This window comes from Pteronotus mesoamericanus, unplaced genomic scaffold (genome assembly GCF_021234165.1).
Source record: "Pteronotus mesoamericanus isolate MK-2021 breed Mesoamerican mustached bat unplaced genomic scaffold, CSHL_Meso_final contig_25, whole genome shotgun sequence".
NCBI classification, from domain to species: domain Eukaryota; kingdom Metazoa; phylum Chordata; class Mammalia; order Chiroptera; family Mormoopidae; genus Pteronotus; species Pteronotus mesoamericanus.
The window spans coordinates 6,726,677-6,748,083 of NW_026555105.1; the positions used below are offsets into that span (position 1 = coordinate 6,726,677).

The window sequence follows — 21,407 nt, forward strand, 5'->3', positions numbered from 1 at the left end:
AACCCAGGCCCAGTGTGGGCCCACGACCCAGGCAGGACCGGGGGCGCCGCCCCGAGGCTCTGGTTGTGCTCAGTCGGGAGGAGAGGCGCTCTTCTGGGTGAGTTGTTAAAGCAGCAGCGTCAGGCCTGGCGTAGCTCAGCGGACTGAGTGTCTGCCTGTGAACTGAAAGATCACTGGTTTGATTCCTAGGTTTTGTGATTTTTCTCTCACACATCAGTCCTTTCCCTCTCTTTCTCCCTTCTCTCTTTTCTCTAAAAATAAATGAGTAAAGTCTTTCAAAAAAGTGATGGAATGCCCACTGAGTTGCTGGAGGCCATTTTTGCCACCACAAGGGGGAAAGTGGCCTGAGAAAAGAGCCGACAGAGGAAAGCAAAGCAAAAAATGGGAGATTCTAGCCTGTGCTGTAAAAACGCAGTAGCCACGAGCCTCGTGTGGCCTTAGCCACATCTCAAACACACGGTAGCCTTGTGTGGGCCAGTGACTCCCGTTTGCACCAAGCAAATACAGGGCATTCCCCTCAGCGCAGAAGGTTCTACCGGGCAGCACTGTTAGATGGTGCCGGTGGTACAGTCCTGGCCCTGCTTCTTCAGCGCCGTGCACCCCTGCATCCTTTTTACGCCTGCAGTTGGAGCTGGGTTTACTGGTGATCCCAAGAACCCAAAGGCAGAGAAGCTTCCAGTTAGCACTAAGAATGCGACCACGTGCATGGTGAGGCTTCCTCTGGGCGTTTTCCTTCAGCCGCCGAGAATAGCCATTGCGCCCAGAAACGCAGGTAAGCAAGTGACGCTGAAAGAATACTTGTGCCATTTCACCACACTTTCTGTTGTTTCTTCAGTTAGAAAACAAGTGAAGATGTAGAACAAATGTTGGTGTTTGTCAGCATAAGAATAGTTAGAATGGACAACACATAAGAATACAAGACAGTTTTTCCCCATCAGGAAGTGTTTAACATCAACCATACAGAAATAAAGTGATAATGAGGATACAACGTCACATACATACTATTCTGGCCCAAAGCACATAACTTGAATCTGAGGAAACAAATCTAAATTGATGGGCAACCTACAAAACAATTTGCCTTTACTTTTCAAAAACATCAGTGTTTTGAAAGAGAAAGAAAAGCTGAGGCCCTGGCTGGTGTGGCTCGGTGGGTTGAGTGTCAGCCTACGAACTGAAAAGTCGCAGGTTCGATTCCCAGTCAGGGCACATGCCTGGGCTGCGGGCCGGGTCCCCAGCGGAGGGCGTGTGAGAGGAGACCAGTCCATGTTTCTCTAACATGTCTACGTTTCTCTTTTTCCCTCCCCCCTCCTCTAAAAATAAATATATAAAATCTTAAAAAAGAAAAAGCAAAGCTGAGAAATGATTCTGGATTAAAGGAGGCCCAAGAGACGTGACACCTCTATGTGATTTGTGACTCTGGGGGGGACCCTGGACCAAGGGAAGCATTTCCATAAAGGACATTATGAGGACAAATGGTGAGATTCTAGTATAGCTTATATATGTTAAAGTTTTAACATTTTATAGCAGAACCATGGTTGTGTAAGAAAATGTATTAAGAGAATGTCCTGTCCTTAGAAAATATGAGTATATGCTTGTCTTTAGGGGGTTCAGGGACTATGTTCTCTGCAACCAATTCTCCAGTGTTTCAGGAAAAAATACAGAGAAAAAGCAAAGGCAGGTATGACCTGGGTGAAGGGTACAAACAGTACTTTTCATGTAGCTCTTTTCTAGGTTTATTTCAAAATAAAAAAAGAAAGCAATAGTGTGTTCCCCACCTCAGGAAAAAAAAAAAAAATAGCAATACTTGTCCACGGCAAATCTGTTACGTGGAAAGCAAAGTGCTTCCAGTGTATTTTTCAACTAGTGCATCCTAAAATTGTTTGGATGTTTGTTTTTAAACATTTTTAAAAAAACAGAAATGAGAGCATTTTTTCATGTTAATATTTGCCTTGTGAAACTTTCAATTATACATGTGTGTACACACACGCACACACACACCTGTGTACCAGATCACAGCGGTCAGTGCCTTTCTTACTGTGTCACAACTTCAGAAAAATGTTTGAAAGCGGTTCTACTCCAGCATCTTTAATAGGGTGACTCACACTACAACTTGTCCAAGACAGCTCGTTGCCATGGCGTGAGAGCAAACCCATTCTCTCAAAAGTGGTCCCATTTAGATGATGAATTACAGTCATTTGTATTTTAAGCCAATTTAATTCCTTTTTATAACAAAGTACAGTGTGCATAAGTATGCCTGGTGGCCAAAAAAGGACTTGAGCCTTTTCTGAAAAAAATAATGAATTTACACATTGTCTGTAGGATTACAAATTTGTAAAGTTTTCTTTACTAATACTGTATTAAATGATTTTGTTACCTATCCCTTGGGGTTAGAATGAAGATCATCATAACAAGTTAGAAAATAGTGATTTTTCTATTACATGAAGAACAAATTGTCTCCAAAAGTTACTTAAAATGAGAAAACACCTAAATACAGTTTGTAAAGAAAACATGAACTCCACTGAATTTTAGTACTGATAAAATACACATCAAATGTTGCAAAGAAAGGATAAACATAGTAGTTTTAAAAATATTACCTAAGTGTTGTATTTAGAGAAGGACTTGGTAGACTACTACATATCGAGGACTTTTAAAGTATGAAATCTAACAGATTTATTTCCTTTCTACTTACCTTCCAATAGCCTGTCAGACATCCACCCAATTATGGCACTGAAATAGCTTATCAGTGACCTTACTACAGCTAGGAGGCACAACTTGGTGCTTAGACTGGAGGGAACAGCCACCATACCATCACCAAGTGACTTGCTGTCACAAGTCAAGACTTTCAATGTCTTGTAAGCCCCGCCCACACCCGATTAGGAGAGCTCCCCTGCCATCGTTCACTACCCACAATTAAGCCTTCCATCCCTATCCATCTTCCCTATCCATAAGAAGGGAAAGCCAAAGCAATCATCGGTTGCTAACCATGAATTCGAGGACCCTAAAGTAGGTGCACGGAGGGGCCAGCTTTTCCTTGTAAATTTCTGACTTAAAAATCAAATTTTATATCTTTCCCAGGTTGGCAACTTGGACACAGCAGGGATTTAAGATACAAACAGCCTTGGGGTCACACTTTAGGGTGAAGTGGATGTTTCTGTACACCGCTGCTGCTTCATGGGCCCTGAAACTGAGATGAACACCAAGTGCTGGATGCAGGACAGACTGACCTGTGACGTGAGGGGGTCTATAAACAGGATGTTGAACTTCTACTCAAGAGGATTTTCAATGTTTTTAATTGGGGGAAGGAATCAGGATTATTATCCTTCACACTGCTTTGCAGAGGAGTGAGAGCAGAGAGCAACTAAACCAATGACAAGGCGACTAATTTGGGATGAGATTCGAACCCATAACGCTTTGGTGTAGAGGATGACGCTCCAAACAACTGAGCCACCCAGCCAGGGCTAATGTGAGATTAGAAATGCCGTTTTGTCTCAAGCCTTTTACATTTTTCAGTATAAACTGAACTTAATCCCTACAGGGTGGCAATAAAAAGTAAAACTGAGTGAATATGAGTTTCAGAAGATAACACTATCATATTACAAACTACTCTTGTCTTGTTTCAAATAATCTTAACCTGAATGATGACTCTGGACGTTATCATGAGTAATTTTTCACTTTAACAGAATTAACTGCATTTTCAGTGCTATCTTCCGGTCTCTACACACATACAGAATTGTAGTGGATGTACATACAACTTGGTATTTATCATTTAAAAATTAAGTTAAGGGACTCAGGACCTTGCCATAACTTGTATCATGGGTACTAGGCAAATCATTGTTGGGTGACTTTTCATATATTTGCAAACAAGAAAGTAGCCTTTATACAAGTCTATCTTTATTTGTAAAAAATAATATACAACTAAAGCTAATTTGATTTTTAAAATCAAAGTTCAGTTAATGATAATGTACATTTTATAATAAAATTGTAGTAAAATACTGACATTTGATAGTTTAAACAAAGTATCATCCATGTAAAAATCATGTTGTCGCATGTAAAATTTAATTAGAAAATTCATAGTTCACAAAAAGTACATACATTTTGTTGATAGCACATGAGAACATTATCATAAGTTTACTTAAAGAACAAAATTCACAGTTAAGCTTGACATTCAGTACTAGAAAATTTTGTGCTGAGTCCACTGATATTTTTGATGATGATACACTTGAAATAATTGATTCAGACTACCAATGAATCGATATTTTATTGTATAACCAAGATCTATTGGTTTTACAATACGTCTAGTAATCAATTATTTTACCAATAAGTGAGATCTAGTTGAAAACACCACTGACAATTAAAATAAAATGCACTAGCAGCTTTGACTTCCATTTTCATGAATACCACACACAGGACTAATCTGTATTTTACAGTTAAAATTTGTACAAAAAGTCAAGCCCTGAAGTATTTTTCCCCCACAAGAAAAGTTCTGATGTTAAAACTTTGTTAAAAAAAAGAGAGAGAGAGAGAGAGAGAGAGAGGTAGTGTGTGAAAGTATTTTTACTTAAAATGCTGAACCCCTGGCACTGCTTATAAAATGAAATTTAACCTTACATATATTATCATTGTTTTGCCATTCAAGAGTCTAATTTATAAAACTCATAGGATGTTAAAGCTAGAATGCCACTAAAAACACAGTGGTGGTATAGAAGTGGAAGAAATTCGTGATTTCAATAAAAAGTACATGGCATTACACTGTTGCACAGTTAATAGTTTAGTGACAACATGTTTAGTGGTAATGGGAACTAAATACGTTTAAGTATTGTGAGTCAAGTGATCTTCATGTAACCAATATGATCTTCATATTTTGACCATACAGAGAAAATAACCTTCAAAACGGAGTCATTGGATTCTTCATTGTCTTAATAGCACACAATTGTTATAAGGTATCCATACTAGCCCTACCATAAAATTAATCAATAAATAACTCTGAGAGTAATATCCATAGGTACATAAGGAACTTATGTACTTCACGCTCTCCTTAGTTTCTATATACAAGCGTACTGTAGCATTTGTGCACATCGTACAGTGAAGTCAGGCAAGGAATGAAAGTTAGCAGCCTTACTCTTAACTTGTTCTAAGTGGATGCATTGGAAAGTAATAAATAGCCTCATAAAATTAATAGTGATAAACTCTACCTGTCAAAGGTGAATACTACATAATTTTCATAAAGTGTAGGCAGTGTTCTTAGAAATCCCATGAAGGGAAACCCAAATTGCTCCTATAAAAAGTGCACAAGTTTGTCCTGTGTGTAAAAATCTCTTAATCTGGGTGCATTTTTTATTCAAAATGATTCGCACTACTTGTATACATTAAAAGAGTATACAAAAAGCACACCAACAGCACACACAGACAAACAACAAGAGGAATGGTTTCCAGTGGGATTGGGAATGAGGATGAGAAGAGGCTGAGGTGAAGGGAGAGTCTCCCACAGGCCCCGAGTCGACGGACTTGCCGTTTCCCACATAAAGTCGGACCCATCGGAATGGGTCTGAGTGCGCGAACACTACACTCCGGGATGGACAAGCATGAGCCTGAGCCACTGCTGAGTTTCTTAATTCAGGAACATAGTTTCGATGCCTTATACCACAGGAAGCAACTCCTAAAAACAGTCAATTGATTTGATTTCTTAGAAATTAGGGGGGAAAAAGCACTTGAAAAAAAATTACTCGTTACAATTCGCAACAGAGGAACAACATTAAAAAATCAAAATAAAATACAAGGAACATAGGAGCTGAGGTCCCCAAGGTACCGAAAGATAGAATCAGACTTTTTTCACATTAGAATTAAAAATATATATATAAAGGGAAATTAACTGGGCTCTGCATGGCAGGTTAAATATGCAACCACTTCAAACAGAAATGATCTCATCCTCTCACACAGTTCTGGGAATGTGCTCTAACATCCAGTTCTCTGCAGACAAAACAGCGAAAGCACGTAACTGCATCAGCAAAGGCCCCTTCAATATAGATTTAAATTCACCTCTGACCCACCAGAGTCTATATTAGCACTTACCAACCTACTATTTTAATAACATTCGAAGCTTGCAACGCTCTTTGTTCTCATGCCTGTTCCGGGTCCCTGGGCCAGAGGTACACATGCTTTCCGCGAGCCTAACCTACGCGTCCCAACGGCATCCTCACTCAGAAGACGTCCAGTGGTTTCATAGTGTTATGATTGTTCCATCTTCCTCTAAGAGTTTTTGATCCGGGACGCGCGATTCAAACTCAGTGTTGGTGCCACTGGCTACGGGTGCTAGGCTCACATCATGAGAAGGGATAAAACCGTTCTGCCCAGACTCCAGGTTCAGTTCTACCTGCGTTAACGACTCCAGGCTCTCCGCGTCGGGCACAGCTCTGGGAATCTGCTGCGGCACGCCGTTGTCTTCAATGACAAGGTCGTCTTCGTCGCTGTCTTCGTCCTCTGGCTCAAAGCTCGGTTCGACCTGCTGCGGGTAGCTGGGGAGGCTGTTGTCAGTGGACTGGCCGGAGCTTCCGGAGGTCCGACTGTTCCTGACAACATTGTTCCTCTGGTTTGCTGGTCTCACTGTTATGATGAGGTTGCGGCTGTTTGCGATCATCATGTCTGTTACTTGATCCAGGCTCTTCCCTGAAACTTCTATGCCATTAACTTCTAAAACTTCATCATTAACAGCTAACAGTCCTGTGCTCTGAGCCAGGCCTCCCGGGACCAGTCTGGATATAAAGATCCCCGGGACCTTCTCTAAGCCATGCGGTGTTACCCTGACGCTGGAGCCATCCCGGATGTAGAATCCAAGGGGCTTCTCGGTGCCGTATTTGTAAAGACGCACCCTGCGGTGTGTTTCTGGGAGAATGTCCACGTCTATAATAGAAGACACAGGTCTGAAGTCTTGGGGCATACTAATGACTATATGTGGCTTTTTTCTGTGGTTGTCAGGACGCAACACGTTGGTTAAAACATTCCTCCTCTTTGTTAATGTGTCTGTACCAAAGGCACTGTAGTCTGCTTCTTCTGTTTAAAAATAAAATAAAATAATTATAGAAATGCTGTGAAAACACCCATTTATTTACAGTTGAATCCGCACAGAAAGAATGGCTTAAATGTACTTGGTACACAAACACACTAGTTAAATATTAGCTTATCAGATCAAAAATGTAGTGCAAAAGATATTTTCTATCAGAAAAAACCACTAGGTGGCTCTCTCAAGCACATATCATAAAATTACTGAATGTTCAAAACTAAATTTGATAAAGCTCAATAACAATTAAACAATATTAAGTATGGCAAATGAAATTCTGGTAAGTACTGCAAACACATCCTTAAACAAGTTACTTAAAATATATTTTGCCCTGTTTAATGACACAGCTGCTCTTCACTCCAGGCAGTTTTTCTTCCTGTACTGTAGGAATTTGCCAGTCATGTTTTTTAGGTAAAAATCTTCCCATTTTTAATTGCCAACACCAGTTCAACAACAAAAAAACGTATTTGAGCTAAATAACATCTGGGAGCTGAATTCATTTTTTTTTTTTTTTAACTTTTAAGATTTTATTTACTTATTCTTAGAGAGAGGGAAAGGGAGGGAGAAAGAGAGAGAGAGAGAAACATCAGTGTGTGTTTGCCTCTCGTATGCCCGCAAGTAGGGGACCTGGTCTGCAACTCAGGCATGTGCCCTGACTGGGAATCGAACTGGCGAACCTTTGGTTTGCAGGCTGGCAGTCAATCCACTAGGCCACACCAGCCAGGGCTGAATTCATTCTTCAAGTCAACAATTTATAATCCCTGAAGAAAACAAAGGGAAAACAGGGCACCTAAAACCAAGTATTCGTAAGACCACATTGCTGAAGGAAGACCGCCTATCATCTCATCAGAGAATGAGAGGTAGAAAAGGAAATGAAATTCACAGGAGGCAAAAAAGTTGAAATCACGTTTCGAAAATAACTGGGAAGGGGATAAAATAAAAGAGACCAAGGCCCCCTGACCACCGCCCTAAACTAGTTCAAAACCCTGGTGCCCAGCTGGGGCCGCAGGCAAGAGTGACATCGCCGTCTGCCCAGGGCTTCAGGCTGTGTTCTGCCCTGGCTTCCCACCCCCTCCTTTACTGGTAACTATGATCATCTCTACAAACAAAGAAATTAAAGGGACAGGATACATTACAGAGAAAAGACTGAACCCAAGTTTTCTTTCTAGGCCAATACCCAGCATGTTCACGCAATGAATGTTAGGTGTCAACTGTGTGTCCGAGTATGGAGAACTTCAGTATTCTTTTTTTTCATACAATTCGAACATTCTTCAGAAGTTAGTTTTAGCCCTGGCTGGTGTGGCTCAGTGGACTGAGTGCCAGTCTGCTAACAAAAAGGTCGTCAGTTCAATTCCCAGTCAGGGCACAAGCCTGGGTTGCAGGCCAGGTCTCCCGCTGGAGGCACAGGAGAGGCAACCACACAATGATGTTTCTCTCCCTCTCTTTCTCCTTCCCTCCCCCTTTCTAGAAATAATTAAAATCTTTTAAAAAAAGTTAGTTTCAGAGAAATGTACAAGACTAAGGGTACTTTTTTTTTTTTTTTTTTGGCATTTCCCCCTTGCAGGGATAATTTTGTCTTATTTACAGATAAAGTATTTATATTGTGTTCTTACAGAGGCAGAAATTTGTTTATAGTTTGGCTTTGGAAATAAATCCATTGCCAGAAGAATCTTTTTGGCAAAAGTTGGCCAAAAATCTAACAGTAATTATCTTCTAAACGTGCTTTTTCAAAATTATATTTTTTCATTTTAAAACAATTTGAAAAGCCCACATAATAAATACAAGGAAAATTCCAGAGCATACGAACTGAGACCAAAATTAAGCTGCCTACATACCTATTCATGGGAAACCTGACCAAAAAAGCCCCAAATCTGCATAATTTGGCATCGCATCCAGACTCTGTTTGAATGCTCTCTGCTAAATTCTCAAACGCAATATGCCCCTGTACAAAGGCACCTTTGTTCTCCCATCTAGCTAATCAGTTTCCAGCCACTGGGAAAAAATATTTTGGCAGGAAGCCAGGGTGCAGGGTGTTAGTTTAAAGTGTAAAGGTGAATGTCCACATGCAATAGGAGTTCACTTTCTACCTGAGCGCCTACCAAAGCACAGTACTTAGAACGTGACAGGAAGTTTGGAAACTTGGTTCATAGCAACCTCCCACTTGTATAAGTCCAAGCTTATGTAACAGTGCACGGCACAGGCACATTCAGTAACCCCTCACTTAGCCCGCGCCTGCCGCTCAGCTGATGAGCTCAGCTGACGGCATCGGAAAGGACCCACCTGCAAGGCCGACGAACGGCCACAGTGGACGCCTCCACTTCCCCCCACGCACAAGGCTCCCTGCTTTACTGACAGGCCCTGCCTTTGTGCCTCTTACTCCTTAAAGATTAATTCTGAAAAGTATGGTTCTCTCGTTCCTCTGCTCACAGGGAGCCATAAGGTGCACATTCAAAGTGAGGGGCAAGGGCCCACCAGTGAATGGCAGCACAGACACAAGAAATAAAAGCCTACAGTGAATGAAAAGCAAATCAGAAAAAAAGGAAAAAGGCTGTATATAAACCCATGAGCATCCCTGTATATAAAGCCATCAGCATCCCTGTATAGTAACAAAACAGTGCAGTTCATGGTACAGTCATCAAGAAAATTCAAGATTGTGACCCATTTGAAGTTTAGCAGGAAGACAGGGTAAAATGAAATAATTTTTGAAACCATCCTGACCCGGGGGTGAAGGGCTGTACAGTAAATATTGTAGGCACTGCAGGACACACAGTTTCTGTTGCAAAAGCAGCCATAGGCAGCCCATTAAGGAAGGAACGTGGCTGTGTTCCAAGAAAACTTTATTTACAAAACAGCCAGCAAGCCTTAGTTTGCCAACCCTTGTTCTAATCCAAAATGGTTAAATAAAATAGATCTGGGAACTTTACAAGGATTAGACGCCACTGAAAGCAATATTCAGCCCTGGCTGGTGTGGCTCGGTGGCTGGAGCATCGTCCACAGACCAAAATGTTGTGGGTGTGATTCCCCAGCAGGGGACATACCCAGGCTGCAGTTTGATCCCCAGGAAGGGCGCACATGAGGAGGCAACCAACTGATGTCTCTCTCTCTCACACTGATGTTTCTTTTTCTTTCCCTTTCTCTCTCTCTCTCACTAAAGTAATGAAAGAATGCCCTTGGGTGAGGATTAAAAATAAAGTAATATTCAAAGTTTGCAGATCCCTTCCTTCCTAATAAGAAAACTACACTGATTACCAAATATTTAAGAAGCACCTTGTGTGTGGCCAAGCACTGTGCTCCATGCTGCTGATCCAGTGAACAAAACAGGTAAGGTGCCTGCTTTCATGGCGCACACAGTCTAAACGAGGGAATGGCAATCAACAATGTCAAATGATCAAACTATCACAGAGGTGCCAGGGGCCGTGACGCGCACTGTGCTGGGCCAGCGTGTGCACAGGCACCTGGCCTGGCTCCCGGGGCAGGCACGGCTCCTCCAGGAAAGGGAGGGTCACGCCGCGATGGGAGCGCAGAGAGGCTAGTCAGGTGCGGGGGGGGGGGGGGGGGAGAGTTCCAGGCACAGAATACAATGGATAAAGAGGAGAGCAGGAGGGGGCGGACAAAGGAGTCCAATGTACAGCCGTGCGCTGCTCAGCAGCAGGGATGTGTTCTGAGAAATGCATCCTTTGGGGATTTCCTTGTGTGGACATCGCAGAGTGACTTACAGAAGCCTAGGCTACGAGGCCTAGCCCACCGTTCCTGGGCTGCAGGCCTGGACAGCAGGTCACTGCACAAAATGACACAAGATTAAACCAAGCACAAGGGAAAATAACACAAGAGGCACAAGACGAGGATACCGCCGGTGTTAAGAGGGCGCACTGCTCACAGCAAACTTTTTTGTTAGTAAATGCAAAGAGCACTCTATAAAATGACGATGAAGAGGGCAGCACAGTACAAGGCACACGTTAGCCAGGAACAGTCACCCATCCTCACAGGCAGGCCCCGGGTGCCGGCCGGAACGGCACGCGCGCAGTTCCCGGAGCGCGGCGCAGGAGGTTTGCGCGCGCCGGCACCGCTGCCAGCACGTGAGGAAAGCGATGCACTGCGACCTCACACGGCTCCAGCGCTAGGCGACGGGGGTTCTTCAGCTCCATTATTCTAACGGGATCAGCACATATGCAGGTGGATTTGTTGACAGAAACCTCATTATGGGGCCCGTGGCTGCAGTGAAGCTAAAGGGCAGGCGGGCAGGGAGGAGGAGCCCGGGACCAAGGCAGAGGCAGCCGGGGCTCCAACCTACAGGGCCTCCAGGGAAGTGTTAAGGATCACGGACCTCAGCCTAAGAGCAACGGGGAGAAAACCAAGGATTTTGGTTTTCCTCTAAAGCCCCCTCTGGCCACAAGCTGGAAGGGCCCGGAGGGAAGACAGGAGGGTGCTGCAGTGACGCGGGGCGGTGCCCAGCTTGGAGCAGGGGCCGTGCAGGGGGGAACACACTTCAAAGTAATTAGAGCAGCTTTAACAGGCTTGGCGGCTGGAAAGTAGGTACGTGTCAAAGCTGGCTCCCAGGTTTCTGCCATGAGAACTGGTGTCCTCTTCGGAGATGTTCCTCCACAATTTCTTTTTATTTAATTTTTAATCTCTGAGGCCGCATCTTTTGTTAAACTTTGTTACAATTTACTATTAAAAATATATTCCTTAGACCATTTCTAAGTTAAATCCTGATTCATTAAAAGACAATCTTAAGATACATCTACAAAATAAAGTCCACTGCCCAGTAAAGTTCTAAGGGACCGTTTGGGTGCCTGCCAGTTGCAGGTGCCTGGGCCCCAACACATATCCTATGTGAGACGACGTTTAAAGCGAGGCCCTTCTCGTGTTTCCAACAAACTCCTTCGAATAAATCCAAGATGTAAACGTATTTGTCTAGTGTCATACAAGAACAGGTGGTGATACGGCAAGAAGCTGTGGCGAGCACATTCTGATCAGATCTGGCGAGGAGTCTGTGCGTATCAGCGGACCCCAGACTTGGCTGCTCATCTCGACTGGCTGGCAGGTTTTTAAAAAATACACATTTCCCTGGCTGTCTTCCAAACCTACAGGAATAGCCTGGGTATTTTTTACAGGTACAACCGTTGAATATTTTCTAATATTGTTTGCCACGCAATAATAATCTACACAACGAGAGAAGGAAAGCTCTGCTCTGTACCTTCCTTCCTCTCTCTCTCAAATAAATAAAGATATTCTAAACTCCAGTGGGGATGGGGATTGGCAAAAGACCTGGGAAAACAACTTTTAAGATATCAGGTTTTTTGTTTTCTTTTTGCTTCCCTGATAACAGCCCTAGAAATAGAGTGTGCGGATTTTCTTCTAGCAAATTATTATAGAATATAAAACTTTTCAGCGCTATCTTCAAGTTCAGGATATTAAGTAGCTTAGGCACTCAATCGTGAGGCTTTTTACTTCAAAGAAACTCTGGATTCCGGGTCCTCAAAGGGTAGTTAATCTGCTCAAGGTGGGAGGGTGTGGCCCTTGAGCGCTGGGGGCGGGGGGGTGGGGTGCAGGGGGGGGCAGCTGGAAGAGCGCGCTCCCAGTTACTTGAGCTAAGAGCTGAAGGATGAGGAGGCAGCCATGGAAAGGGCTGGAGGGAAACCTTCCTTAGAAGAAAAAGCAAGTGCAAAAGCAGGGACAGCAACCAAGCCTGAGGGACAGAGAGCCCGCGTGCCTGGCTGTGACAGGGAGTGGGAGGACAGGGGACGAGGAGCTGGCGAAGGCCGAATCAGGAAGGAGTTTATTCTGGATGCAATGAAAGCCAGTACAGGGCTCGAAGCAGGAATGAGCAGACCAACTTAATGCTCATTTTTTGCTCAAGTCATCTTTTGTATTAAATTTATATTTTAAAAAAATTCTCTATTGAATGGACTGCCTATTTCTAAGCCAAACTCTAAGGACTATTAATTGCACTGGACATTAACCTCTACGATGCAGAAAAAGTTTTGTTCACATGGAAACCTTTCAAAAGGAAATAGCAGAAGAAAACTGCCCTTAAAAGACGTGAGGAGCGATTACTCCCATGAGCACGTGTCACGCTTCCAGGAGCAAAAAGACGTGGTGGCACAGCCCAGCTCTGACGGTCCTTCCACCAAGCGGCGTGGCTGTCACATGGCAGCAGTTTACAAGCAGTCACTCTACGGTGGAGTACACATTCCAAAGAGCAGCTAAATTTTTAATGAAAATGTCAACTGCTAGCAAGGAAGGCCTACGATTCAACAATAATCATTTAAATTATTCTGCTCAAAAGGACGAAATCCATTCAAACGTTTCGTCCTTCTCTCCGCTGCTGCAGCTCCGTCTCCTCTGACACTTTATACGCAGCTTTCTAAGGGTCTATCCTTGGTCTTCATGATTCCTAGTTTCCTACACGATCATGGCTGAAACTCATCAGCCAGAGCGGCTTTTCTAAAACCAAACCTATTTTCTTTCTTAGTCAGTCCCTCTTTCATATTCTGCAGCTCACTCCCACTCTTCTGGACAGCCAGATTACCTCCTGAGGTACCGCGCCCCTGTTATCTAAAAAAATCCATCTCAGGGGGCTGAAGGAGAATTGTGTGTCTGTTAGTATTTTGTAAACAGTCAAGGGATACAGACATAAATGACCAGTGGCTGTTTACCATGTTGGCGGACTTTAGTTAGCTAAGAAAAGCTAAGACACATAATCAGTGGAATTTCAAAGCCCTGGGAGTGGTTCAGTGCTTATCAACTGATTGGAAAGAAAGTTTCGTCTTCAAGGGTAACCCCTACCCATCCTCCCCCTTCCTGGGCTGGTTCACAAACACGGCGGGGCTTTAAGTCACCCCTCCCACCCCCCCACAGGCCTGCCCCTCCCCTGCGACTCTCCAAACCTCTTCATTTACCAAAGACCAGGGAGTAAGTGGCATGCACCCCGCCCATCTGCAGAAGGGCAGACAGCTGCGGGAAGGAAGCCACCAAGTTAAAAAAAAAAAAAAAAAAAAAAGTTTAGCAGTCAAAATACATTAAAAAATGCTTGCCATAATGAAGTGGTTATTTCAAGTGTTCTTTTTGCAAGACTAATGTGAATGTTTACATTCCTCCAAAATAATGAATTGCTACCTAATTCTCCAGCTAATTAACTAATTTCATGTCTGTGGCGAATACCCTACAAGGGAAAGGAAACATTCACTGGGCGCCCGCCCACGACGTGCCAGGGCGCTGCGCTCACTGGCTCTTTTGACCTTCCCAGCACACCTATGAGACGGTGTGTTTATTCTGTAGAAAAAGACACCGAGAACCTGAAGGACAAATCCCTTCCCTGCCGGTGTGTGTTAAGTAGGAGATACAACACCTGAGTGGTGGTTGCCACCAAAAAACTCGACTGCTCCTACGACTCCAAAGTCATACTCTTCCTACCACGTCTTTCTGAATGGACAAAATTTCACTCAATGAAGTGAAGATGCAATGCATTCCTAATTTCTATATTTAAAAACAAAATCTAAGAGGGTTATAATTAAAGTAATTAAAAACACAAATTGTCTGAAGTACACTTAGTGAAGTGTAAAGATAATCATCAAACCAACAATATTGAAAATGTTTTACACCCACTTGTTACTTACTGTGGTAAAAAGGTTCAGACAAAATGTCTATTCATTAAGTTTGTGGCAAAGTCTGTGTATCTTATCAATGAGGAAAACAAATTACTTCTATTTCTAGAACAATTATTGTAAACAGTGGTACTTACCCTTTTTTTGTATAAAAATCCTAAGCAGTGGATTCGCCGTTGAAACAGCTTTGTGGTAATTATCATCATTATTTATAGGGAGTAAGTCTCCATGGATGTCTGCGTAGCCTACTAAAACGTCAACATTGGGGATCTTATGAACATGCTGCAGTAATCCATAGAACTCCTCAAATTTTCCCGGTTTTGATCTCTCCAGTGAAAACCGACGAAATTCAGCTCCGAACTACAAATATAACAAACTCATATTAATTAAAAAAGCAAGAGGGCTCAATTTTTAAAATGCATGCCATAGACAAATTATCAGGCATGTTAATTTCCTTGAAAACGATGATAGTTCCAGTGACATAGTCTGTTGTCAGAAACCTCATTATCTGGATAAAAGCGCACAAGGCACAGGGACGTGCCTTCTTGATGCTGTATCTCTGAAAGGCATTACTTTCAAGGGATACAGGTTCAACTCACTCGCTGGGGTACCCAGGCCTTCCCGGGGTCTGTCCTGAACAGGGACTCATCTCAAACCCTGTCTCCAGCCCAGATCCTGAGAGCAGACCTCTCCTCACTCAGGCCAAGGGGTAGGAAAGTGTGCCTAAGTCTTTCTTTTGCCTGTTAACAAGAAGCATCTCAGTTTTCTCCCCCCTCAAAAGCAACTGCGATTTCACAGGAAATGGCAAGAATTAACGGGAACATGTACAAAAAGGACTATGAGCTTCTTGGAATTTAAAGCATGAAACAGGTGGAAGTACACTGCATACAAACTAGGTCTAGAGAGAAGCATCTTCCCTATGTTATACTGTACAAAAGCTTCCTTAATACATCTAATACATGTCCTGCAACTATCCAATTAACACAAGACGTGTTTACGCGCTTGGCACAGTCCTAGGCCCCAGAGACGGAATGCGCTCGGGCTCACCAATTAGTGGACAAAGAGGATAATCACATCGGAGAGGGACTGGGGGTCACACCGCCAGGGAGTGCAGGCACCCCCACCAGGCCCAGCTGCTCTCCTCACAGCTCCGACCCTCAGGTCTGCTCCCTACTCCAGGGCCGCGCCGCTTCCAAATGCCGGCTCCATCAAGTGGCCCTTATTCAGCACCAAGGACTGACCGACTTCGGGTCCATGGAAACCAGGATCGATAGGACCTGCTATGGGACTAGCATGGCATTTCCCCAAATGTGGGAACCTAAGAAAGGTTAACCAGCCTTCCTCCAGAAAGTGTACCAGCCGCCTAAGCTTGGGAAACGCTCTGCAACTATAATCGCACTCTTGGGAGTCACTGTGGAGACCAGCTATTAACAGCTCAGTTAAGTCCTGAGGTTGATTAAAATATTTTTTTAAATGGCCCTGGCTGGTGTGGCTCAGTGGACTGAGCACCAGGCTGTGAAGCAAAGGGTCGCCTGTCCAACTCCAGTCAGGGCCCCCATGGGGGGCGTGCGAGAGGCAACCACACCCGGATCTTTCTCTCCCTTTCTCCTTCCCTTCCCCTCTCTCTAAAAGGAAATAAATAAAATCTAAAAAATAAAATAAAAATTTTTAAACAAATGCTTGCCAAATGTGCTTGACACTGAACTCATTTTTTCTCTAAGTAGCTATCATTAGTAAGAACTGTTAATGTACCACTAATACAGCCATAAGCATCATGCAGAAAAAGTCCCTTTCAGAATAATTTGTGGTTACAAATGTGTCAATTCATTTTCCCAAGGACCCTATGAGTATCTGGAGTTACAGCTCTTACTCTATAAAGAGCTTATACCCACGCTATTCATTAGTTTTACATTAAAACTCACTAAAACCACCTCTTACCTCTAATAAATAATTTAAAAGTTTCCAAAACACATTTCTGAATCATAAACACTAACACTTGTCAAGAAAAGAACGTGACTCATACCTAGGCCTCTCAAAAAGTTTAGTCACACCTTCTCATTTCAAAGTAAATAAAAACTCGGAACACCCTTCATATCAGAGTTAGTCTTATGATGTTATCAAAAGTCATAGTTTCTCCTTCATTTTTTAAATTCTGATATCACAACATAGGATTCCTGGTGCTTTCTGATTCATCCCAGTGTTTATTACTTCCCCTTATACAGAAATGGGAGTAACATCTAATAATTGAACATTTTAGGGCTTCAATGTTTTTTGCTGAAGCTTTTGGATGAAAATTTTTTGTTTAACATTTTTTTTTCCCTCTTGCTTAAATGTTATGTTAAAAACAATGGAAAACTGTATGGCTTCACAGTAGATGTGCCCTTTTAAAAATGTTAGCAGGAAGAAAAGAGAAATTGTTATGCTTCTTGCATCAAAACAATAGGATTAAGAGAACTCTTCACTCCATAAGGAAAAATACTAAGATGGAGATAAAATTGAGACCAATCAACAACTATTCACTATGTAAACCATTTACAACTTGTTTAGCCTGGTCTAGTTTGTCCTGATCACCCAGAATGTGAATCAACACCCTTCTCCTACCATCTGTGGTACGTTCTAGAAACGCAAACTTAAATACACTGTTTGTCCATGAATAGTAACTAGGAAATGTACAGCTCAAAGACTGTTCCAAGGTTATTAAAGGACAACACCTTGATAATTGATTAAGGACTTTCCCAACTCTGGCGAAACAAAGATAAATCAGTTACCAAAGAAGTCACATGGCAGCTGGTATCACAATTTAACTGTAGATACATTACTCCTATTTGTACCATTTTTCCCCTCTGTGAGCAAAGACGATAAAGTTGACGCTGTTTTCTAGACAGAAGAGATTCTGAAATGTGGATGTGCATATCACCGAGTTGTGTTTACAACCTACCCTCTTCATGCTGACTTTTGTAAAAAGCTGTGATGCGCTAAAGCAGGCAAAAAGGAAATACTGTTTCAGACACCCTTCCAAATATTTTTAAATGGTAAAGATGACAAGTGCTTTATTTATTCCATTAAAAATAAATCTATCCACCATATCTATCTGAAGCATAGACACCCGAGAAATAGGACTTATACTATTGATAGGAATATTGCTGATAATAGTGCCTATTTATCAACAGCTAGAATAACAGTGGGGTGACACTTCGTTCCCTGCAGGTTCTCAGAATGCCTCAATTCTATTTAAGAGACAGGGTTCACTAAAAGTGCAGTACAGCAGGTCAAATATATAATATACTTAGAAGTATGGGAAAGATTCACCAATCAGCTGACAGAAGGGCAGAAAGCCTGAAATTCCAGTCCCCAAGTGCTCAAGGGTTCCTAGTCAGCAAGATTAATTACTGTGTGGTTGTATTTATCAGTGGACCTAGGATTCCTACTCATTTTCTCTCTATGATAAAAAAAAATTAAAGACTTGCTACCAAGATTAGGCCCACAAACTGAACTTTAAGATCATGCAATATCCTGTGCTTTTCTTCACCTCAATTCCCACAAAACCAAACTAGATTTATAATAGAAATGCCATTAAAGATTCGACCACGGGGCGCCGACCACTACACCCCTCTACTGCTGGAAGGAAAGCTCTCTGTATTTTGAATCGTCTTAAGCCTGATTTCAAGCACGTCCCTTCGATCTGCTACAGCGGTTCCATGGGGGACACAGGGAAGAGCATGCACCTTAAATTGCTTTGATTACACTTCTGTTCTTACTAAACAGAAGGGTTTCTGAAACTAGTGCCTCTTCTGATCCATGAGTCGCAGATAAGACTGTAAAATGATGTGAAAAAATGAATGTAGATATTCTTGATGCGATGATCTTATTACAATAAACTTACAGAACTTTTTTATCAACTCTAGGTAATAAAAACCATTCTACCCACAGGCTCCAGGAAGCTTTCCTTACCCTACTTCATTTGCATTCTAAGTAGTCTTACATTCAATAATGGTTCGTTATTTTTGAAGCTGATTTGCTGTTACTTTCTCCTACTCTTTGATGTGTTTTGGTCACCCCGGCTCTATGTTATGTGTTTTCGGGGCCCAGCCAATGCCCTCTCTTTGGTGTTCTATTAAAGCCAAGAAGTTACTCTGTAAAAAGGCCCTAAGGTTTTGTCATAAAAGCAGAGCTTGGAGAAGTCATAACCTTTCTAAGCAACCCCTCTTCTCGGAGAACTACACAGGATTATCTAAGCTCCCTTTGGCTCTTCAATTCGTGAAGTATTTGCTGAAAATGTTTCCGTGGCTGTCGATCACTTCAAATTCCAGCTCAAACCCTCCTTTGGAAAGCATTCCCTAATTAATCCCTATAGGCTACCCTGCTCAGGCAGCCTGGCAATTTAGGAATTCAGTGTATACCGAAGTCATTCTCAGCAGAGCTGGCATACCGTTGGTCAAGAATGAAAACACTTGATGAGAAAAGTAGCATGCTGGAATGAAAAGAGCATCCAGGCTCAAACTCTAAAATGCTACTCAAACGAAAGGCGACAGTGTTAATTTTACAGATTCAATGCATACCACAGTTAGTGCCAGAAAACCCCCTAGCAGGAAACAAGGGCTAACTTTCAAAGGGCTCTTTGGTTCACTGGGCTCTCTCCTCACCTCTCGATGCAACCCTGAACTAAGAAGGGGGTAACGTTTTGTAACCACGGGTGTTCCCAATTCCTTTTACTCATAGGCCAGGGGGTGGAATTCCCCCAAACCACTCTGGGTTCAGACGGCTTCGGTGTACCCTGGCCCTTACTGCCATCCTTGAACACGAATGAGATGTAAGTAACGAGATAAAGTGCTCCGATGGTCTTCCACCTACCTGCGCCAAGAGCGGACACAAGGCCCTACCCTCCTCCTCTTCTCCGCAAGTTTATTACCCACCATCCAAATCCCACTACCGCGCCCCGCACTGTCCCAGACGCCGGGGCAGCTCCCCAGGCCGTCCCTGGCCAGCCCCTGGCCTTCCCCAGGCCACCGCGTTCCCATCAGGTCGGCCGCTCCGCCCAGGCAGGGCCCCGCGCACCTTGCTCTTCACCTCCATGGTGCCCAGGCAGCCGCTGCCCGCCCCGTGTCGGTGGCTGCGGTTCATGCTGAGGCCGGGCCCCGCGGCGGCCTCTTCCAGCCGGGCCGCCCCCCGGGAGCGCGGGGAAAGAGTGCGCGGCCAGAGGGCACTGGACGTGGCTGCGGCCCGGGAGCCTCCTCACAGGCACCTGCAGAGGGACGGCCGCGGCTCGGGTCTCAGCGCAGAGATCTGCTCGGCTGGCTCCTTACGCGGCAAGACCGAGGGTCCGACTGGCCGCGCGGCAGGCGGGGACGCGACTCCCTCCCTCCGGGCCCCGCGGAACCCGCGGAGGAGGCGGAGGAGAAGGAGGGGGCGGAGCACAGGCGACAGGAGCCGCAGCCTCCTACTCGGTCACCTCCCGCGCGAGCCCGCGCGCGCGCGCGCACCCGAGCCCGGCGGGAGCCGCGTCGCGTGCGCGCGTTCACCTGCAGCCTCCGTATAAGCCTCGGCGGCTCGCGCTCCTTCCACACCCAATAGGAAGCGCGCACCTGCGCCCACGGCGCCAACCAATCGATACACGTCTTGCGCAGCGCGTGGGAGGGCCACCTTCTCGAAAGTCCCGCCCACCAAGGCGCGATTGGTCTCGTGCTGGGAGGGAGGGGCGGGATCACCTGAAGCCTTGGGCCCCTGATCGAGCAGGACAGCTAGAAAGCGCATGCACCAGCTCTGGGGTTTCCGCCCCCGGATGGCAGGCCGGAAGCGCGAGCGCACCTGGAGAGGAGCTGGGTTGGATGGGCCTTTTGCGCACGCGCAGGCACGCGCCTGGTTGCCCTGGTCCCGGCTAGAGCTGGCACCCCGCTGGGAGATGGAACGCGCGGTCGGGCGCGTAGGCCAGGCGTTGTTGGGAGGATGGGATCCACCGTCCCGCTCCCGCTGACACTGTGGGGTGCTGCAGCCTGAAACAACGCCCCTCCACCACCCATTTGCGTCCTTTAGGTGTCAGTCTGCAACTCTGGTTGCAAAATCCAAGTTTTTCCGCTTCTGCAACAGTTACTAGGGGAAAAAGAACCTTAGGTCTCTTCTGACTTGGTTTTGTCCATAGAGACGGCAATTCGCCAGGTCCCGAGGGGTTGAGTGAGTGCTTAGAGGGAGGAAAAGTGGGCCAAGGCCCGGGATGGCTCCTTGCAAGTCTGGCCTCCCGCAGGATTTCTCCTCGACAGGCCCTCCAGGGCTTTCCTTTTTCCTTTTTCTTTCTTCTTTATTTATTTTTAATTTCTGAAGTCTCCCGCTCCCATCCTCCAGCCACTTCTTGGTCATTTGTTGTTTCCACCAATGACAGCCTCTAGACTGTGTTCATCACCGGGGATGGAGCTGTGTCCCTGATAACAAAAGATTGACTTCTTCTCTCCAAATGCCCTAGAGCAGAGTCCTCCCAGCCAGGGTTCTCCCAGGCACACTGTTTAGCCCTGGTCATTGGTCGTGTTGGGGAGGTGAGAAGGAGACCTGTAAGTCCCCCACCCATTTGCAAAAGGGCTCACCTTGGGACAGCGCTCAACAAAGAGCTGTTGAACCCTCTGGTGAGCTGGGTCTGGGCCTGCGGGCAGTCTCTAACCAAGAGGAGCTGGTTAGGGTGCTTCGTTCCACCTGAATCCTCAGGGCCTTCCCCCCCTTCATCTCAAATTCCCTCCTAACACCTTGCACACGTCCTTCCT

The 21,407-nt window shown here is 44.6% G+C and overlaps 1 protein-coding gene across 1 annotated transcript; it reads right to left on the reverse strand.

The window, feature by feature from the left end:
* Positions 1-3,917: 3,917 nt before the first annotated feature.
* Positions 3,918-20,044, reverse strand: PARD6B (par-6 family cell polarity regulator beta). Its single transcript, XM_054573601.1, has 3 exons — positions 19,717-20,044; positions 14,799-15,021; positions 3,918-7,047 (listed from the first exon to the last, which is right to left on the reverse strand). The coding sequence occupies exons 1-3, from the start codon at positions 19,780-19,782 to the stop codon at positions 6,218-6,220; spliced, it is 1,119 nt and encodes a 372-aa protein (XP_054429576.1). The 5' UTR covers positions 19,783-20,044; the 3' UTR covers positions 3,918-6,217.
* Positions 20,045-21,407: the final 1,363 nt, after the last annotated feature.